At 43.2% G+C, this 12,273-nt stretch overlaps 1 protein-coding gene across 1 annotated transcript; it reads left to right on the forward strand.

Moving 5' to 3' along the window:
• Window positions 1–10,780: 10,780 nt before the first annotated feature.
• On the forward strand, window positions 10,781–12,202 carry LOC113460931 (zingipain-2-like). Its single transcript, XM_026810238.2, has 2 exons — window positions 10,781–11,263; window positions 11,391–12,202. Exons 1-2 carry the CDS (start codon window positions 10,846–10,848, stop codon window positions 11,981–11,983), a joined length of 1,011 nt encoding a protein of 336 aa, XP_026666039.2. The 5' UTR covers window positions 10,781–10,845; the 3' UTR covers window positions 11,984–12,202.
• The last annotated feature ends 71 nt before the right edge of the window (window positions 12,203–12,273 follow it).

Below are 12,273 nucleotides of genomic sequence, written 5' to 3' on the forward strand. Positions count from 1 at the left end.
TGGCTCACCAACAAACCTTAATCCCCTTGATTCAATCCCCCGATTGAACCAAGTAAATACAAGTAGTAGAAAGAAAACAGAAAATAAGCTTCTCAAAAGCAGATATAAAACAATATAATCAAAGAGGAGTTTAGAAGCCCTCAAACGCTTTTAAGCTGAAGAAGAGGTAAGGCTTCTTGAACTCCGGTCTCCTCTGGAATGTGTAGTCGACTTGAATGCTGGAGGAGAAGGCTTTAATTGCTGGGAAGATGTAGGTGGAGCAGTAAATGCAGATCTTTCCTTTTTCGTTGAAGAGCACGTTGCAGAGCTTGAATCCTTGATTAGTTGGAGTGGAATAGTTGTTCTCTTCCTTGCTACAGTCCTCTGTGGCTATTTAAGCCAACCCCCACGGAAACTAGCCGTTAGAGTGCTTTTTCTGCCCGTTCTGAACACTCTGCGCAGCCTGACAATATGACCGTTGGTGGGTTGGAGTCGACTCGCGCGATCAGGAGTCGACTCGGCTGTAGCGGGAGTCGACTCAAGCTTTTCCGGAGTCGACTCGGCAACTGTTCCAAATTTGAATTAAAGTTGCCTTCACGACTGGGAGTCGACTCGTCTTGACCTGGAGTCGACTCGTCAACTTCTGGAGCTGACTTGGCAATTTTGGAGTCGGCTCATCCACTGAAGTCCGTGGATCCAATTTTGAATTTTGTCCACTCGAGTCGACTCGACTGTCCTGGGAGTCGACTCGAATCTCAGAGCCCGAACTCCCGATCCTCTGTCTTTTGGCTCGTCCAGTCTTGGAGTCGACTCGAACTTCCTTGGAGTCGACTCGGCTCTCAGTTTCTGAAAGATGGTCTTCTGCCTTTTGACGTGAAGCTGTCTTGGAGTCGACTCGAGCTGTCTGGGAGTCGACTCGAATCTCAGAGGCAGTAACTTGGTTTTCTGTCTGTCTTGGGGTCGCGGTGTCTTGGAGTCGACTCGCGTATTGCGGGAGTCGACTCGAATCTCAGAGTCCATAAAATGGTCTCTGACTTTCTTTGTGTACCGCTGAGAGTCGACTCTTGCTTTCTTTGGAGTCGACCTGTCAACCATCGGAGTCGACTCGCGTTCCACTGGAGTCGACTCGAATCTCAGACCCGAAAACTGCTCTCTGACTTTTCTGCCTGTGACTGCTTGGAGTCGACTCTTACTTCCCTGGAGTCGACTTGGTGAACATTGGAGTCGACTCGCGCACTTCAGGAGTCGACTCGTTGACAGGTTCTGAGTTGATCCTTTCTGTTCTTCTGTCTGTTCTCAGTCGGAGTCAACTCGTACTCATCTGGAGTCGACTCGAGCTCGTGCCAGTGAACTTGATACGCTTGGAGTCGACTCGTGATACTCGGGAGTCGACTCGAGTCTCAGACATTGGTTCAAACAGACTCCTTAACTTATCCAACAATTATGAACCAAGTCTTGGGACACTTAGACAGGATTTTCACTGAAACACTCAATTGAATTCATTAGTAATTAAAAGATATACTCAAATGTTTTGAGCTCATCAAAATCAAATGGGGTTTTAATCAATCACTCCACAATTTACCCAAGAGTAGAAATTCACTCGAGGGTCGAGGCCAACTCGAGACTTAGAAATCCACTTGAGGGCTGAAGCTACCTCGGGAATAATAAGCTTGGTGATAAACATCTACTCGAGAGTAGAAATCCACTCGAGGGCCGAGGCCGACTCGAGATTTAGAAATCCATCCGAGGGCCGAAATTACCTCGGAAATAATAAGCTCGGGAATAAACATCTACCCGAGGATCTTGCGGACGGGGGTGCTTTTCCTCGGCTCCCCATTGATGTCGCAAGGCATCCCGAGCCGGGATCAAAGAATGGCTTTATAGATGCCCCCTACTCAGATCAGGGGCATGCTTGTAGAATCCTGCGGATGGGGGTACTCTTTCTCGGCTCCCCATTGACGCCGCAGGGCATCCCGAGCCGAGCTCAAAGGATGACTTTGTAGATGCCCCCCACTCAGATCAGGGGCATGCTTGTAGAATCCTGCGGACGGGGGTGCTCTTCCTCAGCTCCCCGTTGATGCTGCAAGGCATCTCGAGCCGAGCTCAAAGGATGACTTTGTAGATGCCTCCTACTCAGATCAGGGGCGTACTTGTAGAATCCTGCGGATGGGGGTACTCTTCCTCGGCTTCCCGTTGACGCCGCAGGGCATCCTGAGCCGAGCTCAAAGGATGACTATAATGCTCTTCCTCGGCTCTCCGTTGATGCCACAGGGCATCCCGAGTCGAGCTCAAAGGATGACTTTGTAGATGCCTCCCACTCAGATCGGGGGCGTACTTATAGAATCCTGCGGACGGAGGTGCTCTTCCTCGGCTCCCCATTGACGCCGCAGGGCATCCTGAGCCGAGCCCAAAGGATGACTTTGTAGATGGAACCTGCAGTTGCGAGACCCTTGGGCCCTTGCTAAGTCCTACAGGGCGCCCCGAGACAAGCACTAGGGGCGACTTTATAAAGTCGTCGGCATACAACTTGCGCTGCCAGGACATCAAACGTGCGCCGAGCTTCCTAGGATACTTCAGAGACGCCTTGGGAAAATTTCGGAATATAACTTCATTAGATTACGGTCTAAGGGAGAAAGCCCTGACCTGAAGGAGGCTAAGGTCCTTCCTTGGGAGAGTAATTTACATCTTGGGTCACCAGCCTCGAGCCGGTGAGCGTGGCCTCTTCTCGGCCCCTTGGGGCTAGGGCGGCATTAACGTGAGACTCATAGGCGGGGTATTGATAGTGTCCACATTGGGAAGTCCATCGTCGAGTCCGTCAGATGGTCCCGAAGTCTGCCCATCAAGCTCCGCCCTGTTGGTTGACCCACCAACGAACCGACTCTGATGGCCTTGGCGGACGATCACTTCGATCTTATCACGGAGCTGATAGCAATCCTCCGTGTCGTGGCCGTGATCCTTATGGAAGCGGTAGTACTTGCCTAAAAGGTTCCGTGACTTGAATGGTCGCATCTTTGGAGAAGATTGGAGGTAGCCGCAACCCTCAATTTCCGTAAGGATTTTGGCCCGGGAGGACGTAAGAGGAGTATACTCCTCAAAACTTCGGTGGGAGAGATGTCTCTCAGATTTTCGAGGGGACCTGCTCCTCGATCGATAACACTCATCGCAGAGTTCTACGACCTGATCCCAAAGCATTTGGATTTGTCACGCCGCTTCCTCAACCTTCTTGTCGAGTTCAGTGGTTGATGAAACTCTAGCTGGATGAAGGGTTTGAATAACCACGGCCAGGGTTTGTACTTGCTAGATGTGAGAAGTTTGGTCTGCCGGCACGTGCGATGCAGGAGGTGGACTTTGGAGAGAGCAGTCAGGTGCTGATTCCCGGCTGCTCGACGCATTTGGGGCCCCCTGGCTCATTATCCTTGTGATCATGACTCAGGCCCTCCTAGCGCCAGAAATGTTGTGGTTTAAATTTGGCCCGAGGGTGACCACGCCGGTGGAGTCGAGGGAGCCGCCGGTGGTTGGAAGGAGAAGACGGGAGCCACCTCCCGCGCGGTGGCCGCGGACCTGCACAAAGCCTCACATGTATTTTCGGTGAGGGCCCTCCAGCGATCAAGTTAGAGTATGGTAAAATTGGTCCAGCCAAAAGTCCCTTAGAAGTTACCTGACCGAGCTATTTATAGCCTCGGTGGCATGGCCCAGGTGGCAGAGGTATTGTCAGCCCTTATCATGAGGGAGCGTGACTCTAAGCTGGATGACACGCAGCTTAGGCTGGCTGGTGACGTGCGGTACAACCCGTTCTTGAAAACAGTAGGGTGTTGACAGTTGCGGCAGGTATGGCCGGAGTAGTCAAGGTGCCGTCTGACTGTTGTTGGCCGATTATGGAGACATGATACGGTAGTATGGTGAAGTATAGCTACGTAGGTGGGCGTAAGCCCGTACATGGGTGCGGTCGTTGGTGAGGCCAAGCTCGTTAAGTAGTCACGTCATGCATTTGACGAGATCGGCTTGGCGGGTGCTGGAGTGGTTCGGCTTCCCGGATTTCGAGATGTGATCGGTGGAGCGCCCCGAGCTCGAGGGTCGAAGCGTATTGCTGGGGTTAGCGCCTCGAGCTTGGTCCGGGCGGGTCTGCGATTGTCTGGAGGTACCCCGAGCTTGGTCGGGGGAGTTGGCGAATATTTGGAGTTGGTGGAGCTTTCGGCGGAGTCCCGAGGACGAGCTGGCCCTGGGCCGAAGTGAAAATTCAGCCGATTGTCGTTGATGTTTACTGGGCCGAAACTGAAGGCCTTTTAGTTGTAGGCTCGACGATTCATTTTTTCCCCTATCAAAAACTTTTTCAAATAAATAAAAAAAATAAACTTTGTAACCCCTCCTTGAAAATATTGTAAGGCTGATTTTTCTCCTTAACAATATTTCCATTTTTTATGTTGGATGTAGTGTAGGTGCCCGTGAAAACATACCATATTTTTGCTTCACTTTTTTAACCTGGATGTGATATATGAAAAAGATTTGTGCATGTGAAACATAGAGCATAATGGTCCAATCGTCCATATCCGGAATTGTAAGTTTCCACTATGTATAGAACCTATACCATACCTTTCATTTTTTCCCCACGTTTGCTTTCAAACAAAAATCGGCACAAATTGGCTTGCTATCAATATCAGAGAATCTTTAGTAGCTAAAACACTATTGGTATATCCTTGTTTGCAAGTTCGTAGTTAAAAAAATGGAAAGACGCTTAAAAGGATTTCTTAAGTGTCCATTTGATTAATCTAGCATGAAAAAATAGATCCTATATTAAATTACTATATTTAGTACAAAAAAAAGATGAAAGAGAGAAAAATAAATGATGGGTTGTATGCCTGTTGCCCAGCTATGTAGCCCAAGAAGGAGGGGGGGGGGGGGGGGAGGGAGGGATGAATTGGGTTTTAAAAAAACTTTAGCTAATAATACAATAGAAATGAATGCTTAATAGTTGAATGTTAATATCGGCAAATAGGTAATAAGTAAATATGCAAGAAATTTAAAGTAAGACAAACAAACAAGGCAAACACAAAAAAAATTATAGTGATTCGGTGCCAATTCTGCACTTACATCCATGCCCCAGCACATCCTTTTGAAAATTTTACTATAATCTATAACCCAGATTACAATTTATTTATTTTTTCGCTTCATAACCAAATCCAGTTGATTTTTTCAAGTCAATCAACCAAAATCTTAACTGATTGTTTTCCGGGTTCACAATCAACCCAGTTGATTTTTCAAACAGTCAACCAAAACCTTAACTGATTATTTTTTGAGTTCATAATCAACTTAGTTGATTTTCTAGATAATCAACTAAAACCTTCACAATCCAATTTTAGATTTGGATGAATATTTTTCTTAAGTTTCAGGGATTGAAACTTGTAACAACAAAGAATAGAAAAAAATAAATGCTGTTACTAGGGGTGCAAATGGGTCGGGTCGAGTTCGGTCTGGAGTGACCGTGACCCAACCTAGTTTCTTGTTCGGATCCTAATTTTGGATCCAGACCCAACCCATTTGAAAAATCAGGTCGGGTTGAGTCCACGGCTACAATTTTTGATCCAATGGGTCATTCGAGTCCGGTCAACGGCTATAATTTTTGACCCAATGGGTCATTCAGGTCGGGTCGGGCCAATGTATAACCTGGACCTAACCCAAAAAATTCAGGTCTGGTTCGGGTCCGAGTATAAAATGATCAGTATAAAATTAGCCAATAAAATGAGTGACCGTACAACTTGAAAATGCGTACATACTCTGTTCTGGAGAAAGAGACATAATTGCAATAAATAGAAGTCTTATTAAGATCAGGAATAAAGCCAAAACCTGAAGCACGACCCCGACAAGAAGTCCTACGCCAATGGCGACTGACGCCCAGGACGACAACGAGCACTACATCTAGCATAAAGGCATCGAGTACGCTGGCTAATGACGTGCTGGCCTCCTCCATGGCAAAGGCTCCCTTGTCTTCGCCAATGGGAACAAGTACGATGGCGGTTGGGAGGACGGCATGCCCAATGGCAATGGTACCTTTTGCTGGGTTGACGGCAACCTCTCTGTCGGCATCTAGAGCAAGGACGACGCCGAGCACAAGGAGGTCTACTACCCTCAGCGACATTGCCCACTGCCAGAGACCTGCAGGAGGCCTTCGTCGCTGAGCTGCTGGAGTGCAGGATCTGCCCCAACGAGACCATCTCCATTCTCCTCTTGCAGAAGACTGCCAACTGGTCCGACCTCGACCCGGTTGGCTTCAAACCCTCGCTTCGCCCCTGGCGGTGGGCCTCCGTCGATGTTGCTGTTGGCATCGCCACCAGGCCGATGAGGCGGCAAATGGGTGGAACAAGACCATCATTGGGCTTAACATCAACAAGGAAGTGGAAAGGTGGTTCGAGAAGATTTGCATATGGGTGTTGGATGGCAATGGGCCCAAATGGATAATCCGAGTCTGGGTCAAGTCAAATTGGATTGTTGGATAAATGATCTAAAATTAACCTAAAAAAATAACAAGTCAGGCCGGGTCTGGGTCTAATTTTATTACTGACCCGGCCCCATGGATCCTCCAAAATGAGTCAGGTCGGGTCTAACCGAGTCGGATTGGGTCGAATCATGGGTCAACTTGACCCATTTGCAGCCTTAGCTATTACAAAGAATAAAACTCCAAGACAATAAATACAAAACAATAAATAGAGTTACACTCTATTGGTTGACTTAAATGCTCTTGAAGATGCTTCACCAACTTCTTAGACGTTGAAAATGTGATCTTTCAGCTCACAATGAAAGCTCTTGAATGATATTCTCTTTGAAGCTCTCTCCTTTGCTTTCTCTTTCCATACATTTATACTCTTTGGAGAAGGTTGAAACATTTTCCTAGTCGTGAGATGAAAACAACGTTTGGACTGACAAGAAACAAGCCGTTACTATTTTACGCATAGAGGGGTCGACTCACCATTTTCTAGGTCGGGTCGAAGTTTTCAGAAGTCGACTCATGATCTTCAGGAGTCGGCTTAAGTTTGCTTCTACTTCTCCTACGCTCTGTCTTTCATCTGTGGTACTTGTCGAGTTGGCCCTCTCAGGTTAGGGGTCGACTCGAGATTTCTAAGAGTCGACTCATTGGTCTTTGGGGTCGACTCTTCAACGGACTATATTTTGCTTGTCTTTCTATTATGGCTGTTCTGGGGTCGACTCTAGCCTGACTGGAGTCGGCTCGTGAATTTTATGGCTTGACTTGCCAACACGATGATTTTCTTAACTTTTTATCTCTTCTCTATAACCATTCAAGGGTCGATTCGCTTTTGTCTGGGGTTGACTAGTGCTACACTAGAGTCGGCTTGAGTACTTCATAGGTCGACTTATCAATGTGATGAATTTTTTGGCTTTTTATCTATTTTTTGAGATTGTTCTAGGGTCGATTCGCGATCTGTTGGAGTCGGCTCGTGAAAGTGCATCAGACAGTAACAGTGTGCCGATGTCGACTTGTTGCAAGTTTGGGGTCGACTCTTGAGATGGCTTAGAATGAAATGTACAGTGCTTGTTTGCAAGCTTCCAAAGAATGCTTTTATGATCTTTTTAGAGTTAGCTTTTTGATGTGGAGCTTCAGATGGATGTTTTTTTTTGTAATTTATTACTTAAACTCAAAGCAAATGGATTAGTCAACTTTTGACTCAACTATTTTGCATTATCAAAATCAACCTTTTAGGGTCAACAATTCTTACTTTACTATGAGAGAAGATAAAACAAATACTCTCAAAGGGTGGTATTTTTTTTCAAGCCAAATTACTAAGTGGAGGTAATTCGAAATTGTCATTGCTTGATGGAAGTACCCCCATTTTTTCATTAAAACTCACAGATATCCTCTCTTAATATTCTTAATCCCACAACGGTCCCAACTCAAAAAAAAATAATAGCTGACCATTTTATGTCTAACGATTTTATTTTTTCCCAAGTTAATTAAGTAATAGTGCGGTTGTGCTTAAGTACATTTACTTAATAAAAAATTAAAATACTGAAATTTATTTATAATAAAAATATTTTTTTAATATGTATATAATTAATTTAAAAATATTTATTAACTTATGTAAATATATTTTAATATTCAAAATGACATATAATGATAGCCTTCATGTAAGTGGGCCATAAATGGTTAACAAATGGGTTGAACAAAAAGAAATATCATTACTTGAATTGTTTATTAAAAATTATTGTTGAAAATTTGGCGATGTTCCCATATAAGATTACATCAACGAAACAATTTATCTTTTTCTAATGCAATTTTCTTTAGTATATTTTCTACCATCTAAATGTAGTAAAATTTATTTCATCCGCAATCTTTTTACAAATAAATAATTCTAAAAAATAATCGGATTATCCTGTAACCTAGCATACCCCAACCAAATAAATCCTAAATGGAATCACAAATTTTAGAATGAGTTTTCATATAGTATAAAATCTAAATTAGTATAAATGATTGGATCTAATCTTGAACTACCTTTTGGAGTTATGGAGTCCTACACAATTTTATATCATTTTATTTTATTTTTTGATAAAATAGGGGTGGGGGGAAGGGAACCTCCCATACTTTAGTTGTATCAACTCCAACTTTTTGAGGATGCATCCCTAAAAAATCCGATCCAGAATCTTTTGTTGTTAATTAAGAGGTGGTGATCATTGAAATAAATCCTAGTTTCCAAGTCCTGCATACATGAATGGCAAAATTCCATGTGATCAACATGCTTATGCATTATATTCAGCATTAAACCACTTTGGTAAGTGGAATCCTTCATAAATGAATGGCAAGTTCTCTTTGATCAATTTGTTATGTGCTTTGTATCATGTGTTAAACTCCTAATAGAGTTCTTAAACTCTACATTGTTTAAGAAATGAGCAAGAAAAAAAAAAATTTCTTACAGCTCTAGCCTAGATGCTCTACAAAACACAGATGATGAGCCAAATTGGTTGTTTTCTAGAAGGTTAATATTTATCGGTCATAAAATATTTGGTTAGTCTATAACTAGTTCTTGTAATTATTTTTTATTTTTTTATTTTCTAGAATAGTAGGAAGACTGATAATTTTTTATGTTAAGGTGTAGAGGCCTGAGTATCATATCATGTCATGTACGGCAATGAAGATTGTCTAAATACGAGAGAGCTGATATAGGGGATTTTTTTTAATGATCCTTTGCTTACACCAATTCATGGGAGTACATGTCAAATGTGATGGTTAATTAAGATATTTGTAAAAATGTGATGATTTATAAGGAATTAAAGCACATGCTAACTAGCCGAGCTATGAGTAATTGCATAGAAGTTTGCCATCGTCGTATATTTTTGTTTAGGCAATTCGTAACAAATATCAAACAACTTTGGAAAATGGTGAATAGTGATGCATCAGCTAGAATTAGATTGATTTATTTTGTTTCTTGAATTAATTGTCTATTTTTTTTGGAGAAGCGAGATTACTCTAGGAGGGAATTATTTGCAACCATAACTCAAAAAAAATTCTTGCTAGAAATAATTCTAGTTTATATGATTAAAAGAAACAATAAAGCTTCATTTTGAAACTCCTCCGTTTTTTAGAACAACTATAATGATACTTATACTAAATGGGCTCTCTTAGGCTTATCATAGTATTAGATTTTTTTTCTACAATGAAGGTCTGACCAACTCTAAAGATCATTTTGGCATCTTTAGTCATTGTATTTTAATTTTATTAATTATGTCTTACATATATCAAGATTCTGCGAATCAAATTGCATGGAGGTTGATTTAGTTCCTTCCTTTTTATCTAATCCATGTCTTTGGTACTTCTTTTACATTTTTCTTCCTCCTACGTCACTTGCAAACTTAGTCCTTGCATCATAGGTAAAAATGAAGAAACTACTCTCTCTTATCAATCTCTCCATTGAGATAAAATGTGTAAACAACTTCCATCAACATTTAAATTATCGGGTAAGTAACCTTTTATATATATCCTTGTATTTTACAACAATTCTTAAGCAAATTATTTTTCAATCCATTATAATTTGGGGTGGTGTCAATTATTTATGTTTTGGCCATATATAAAGATCATATATACGTTTTTAGTATAGGGCTCATGAGTGAATATCTGTTATTACATTATATTTGTACCACGGCAAAGACTTGACAAGTTGCAGAATATCGTTCTGGTAGTCACCTTTATTTTTTTTTTAACCACCAACTTGAGATGCTGAATTTCCTTGCGTCTTCTTTGCACGTTACGGACTCCTTCCCTGTCATCAGTGCTTGACTATGACTTCCCGTGTATCCATTCTGAGAGAAACTCTAAAATGTCGACTTTCTCTTTTCCTTCTTGTTTTTACCAACTCATCACAAGCTACCCTAGATATTTTAATCAGGAAAAAGACCGACGATCGAGGAAGAAAAGCCAAATTATTGATCATGGGGGCCAGGCATGCATCTAAAGACTCGTTCACATGCAACAAGACGCGCTATACAAAAATTAGGAGGCCACTGATAGCAACCCAGAACGAAATTGGGTGCGCAATGCTCGTTTGGATCATTATATTGTGGCTCACGAGGCGACTCCGGTCTTCTTCTGAACTGGGTCACACGTTTTCTAGAGAGTATGAATCGAGCGCTCAAACAATATTGGACGAGCGAGCAGTCTACGTTCAACCAAATCAGCTGCCGCTCATCACGCTCTGGAAGACATGCGATGGGCGTCGAGAGGACGCACAACAGGTTTCTTCCAAGGCAAACCTCTATATAAACACTCAAGCCACCCTAGCTCTTTGCCCACATCCCCTCCAGTTCTAAATAGCAGCTACTTAACCGACGTAGCTGCACCATTCCAAATTAAGTGTTTCCACAGCAATGGCTCACCAATGCTTTGTGCTCACGTTGATGGTCTTGGGTGTTTGGGTCTCTGGAGCGACGGCTCGTGGCATTGCTGATGAGCCTATGTCGACAAGGCACGAGCAGTGGATGGCTCAGTATGGGCGGGTCTACAAGGACGCAGTAGAGAAGGAGCGACGATTCCAAATCTTCAGGGACAACTACAAGTACGTCGAGTCTGTCAATAGAGCTGGCGATCGCAAGTATAAGCTCGGCCTCAACCAGTTTGCGGACATGACCAACGAGGAGTTCAAGGCCTCTCGCCTTGGATTCAAGCCCATGCCTACGGAGTCCACGAGAGGAAGCTTTCAGTACGCAAACCTGAGCGACGCGCCTGACAGCATGAACTGGAGAACCAGAGGTGCAGTTACACCCGTCAAGAACCAACGCTCGTGCGGTAAGATATGACGTACAATGAGTTATTTAAATTTAAAGAAAAACAAGATACATGAAAGATGTAATCAAGTAATTAACATGGCTCACAAACAAGTTATATATCTAACCAACAACAAGCATGTACGTAGGGTGCTGTTGGGCATTCTCTTCTGTGGCTGCCATTGAAGCGATTGCTCAAATCAAGACCGGCAACTTGGTCTCCTTGTCGGAGCAACAACTCGTGGACTGTGATACTAACGATGGAAACAAAGGATGCGACGGGGGATTTATGACAAGTGCCTTCCAATATGTCGTTGATAATGGAGGGATAACAACTGAAGATAACTACCCTTACATGGCAGCTGATGGCACTTGTGACACCAACAGGGCATCATCATCGGCAGCTACTATCAGCGGCTACGAGAGCGTGCCTGCAAATGATGAGTCCTCGCTCTTACAGGCGGTCGCGAACCAGCCTGTTTCAGTTGGCATCGATGGTAGTGGGCAAGACTTCCAGCTCTACAAAGGTGGCATCTTCACCGGTCCGTGTGAAACGGAAATGAACCACGCTGTGACCGCTGTTGGTTACGGGACAGCTGAGGATGGGACTAAATATTGGCTGGTAAAGAATTCATGGGGTACAACTTGGGGTGAGATGGGATACATGCGCATCCAGCGTGATGTTGGTGCACCGGAAGGGCTCTGTGGTATTGCCAAGCTTGCTTCTTACCCAACAGCATAAATTCAACGATCTTCTACAATGACATCTTATTAATTACTTAGAGGAATCCTTCCCCACACACAAAAATAGAAGAAGAATGAAAAAAGAGAGAGAGAGAGAGAGGAAATTAATAATGTTTATATTATTCTGTCATGTAATAACTTTTATGTGTTAGTGCTTTGTTAAGCAAAATAATCTTATAGTATTAAGACTTGCTCCTATTTGTAGCTTCCTACGATACAAAGCTGCATTGTGTTGTCCATGAATCTAAGACATGAGGTAATTATTAAATTTGATGGGCATTTTTCTTC

The sequence above is a fragment of the Phoenix dactylifera genome, unplaced genomic scaffold (assembly GCF_009389715.1).
Source record: "Phoenix dactylifera cultivar Barhee BC4 unplaced genomic scaffold, palm_55x_up_171113_PBpolish2nd_filt_p 000285F, whole genome shotgun sequence".
Classification (NCBI taxonomy): domain Eukaryota; kingdom Viridiplantae; phylum Streptophyta; class Magnoliopsida; order Arecales; family Arecaceae; genus Phoenix; species Phoenix dactylifera.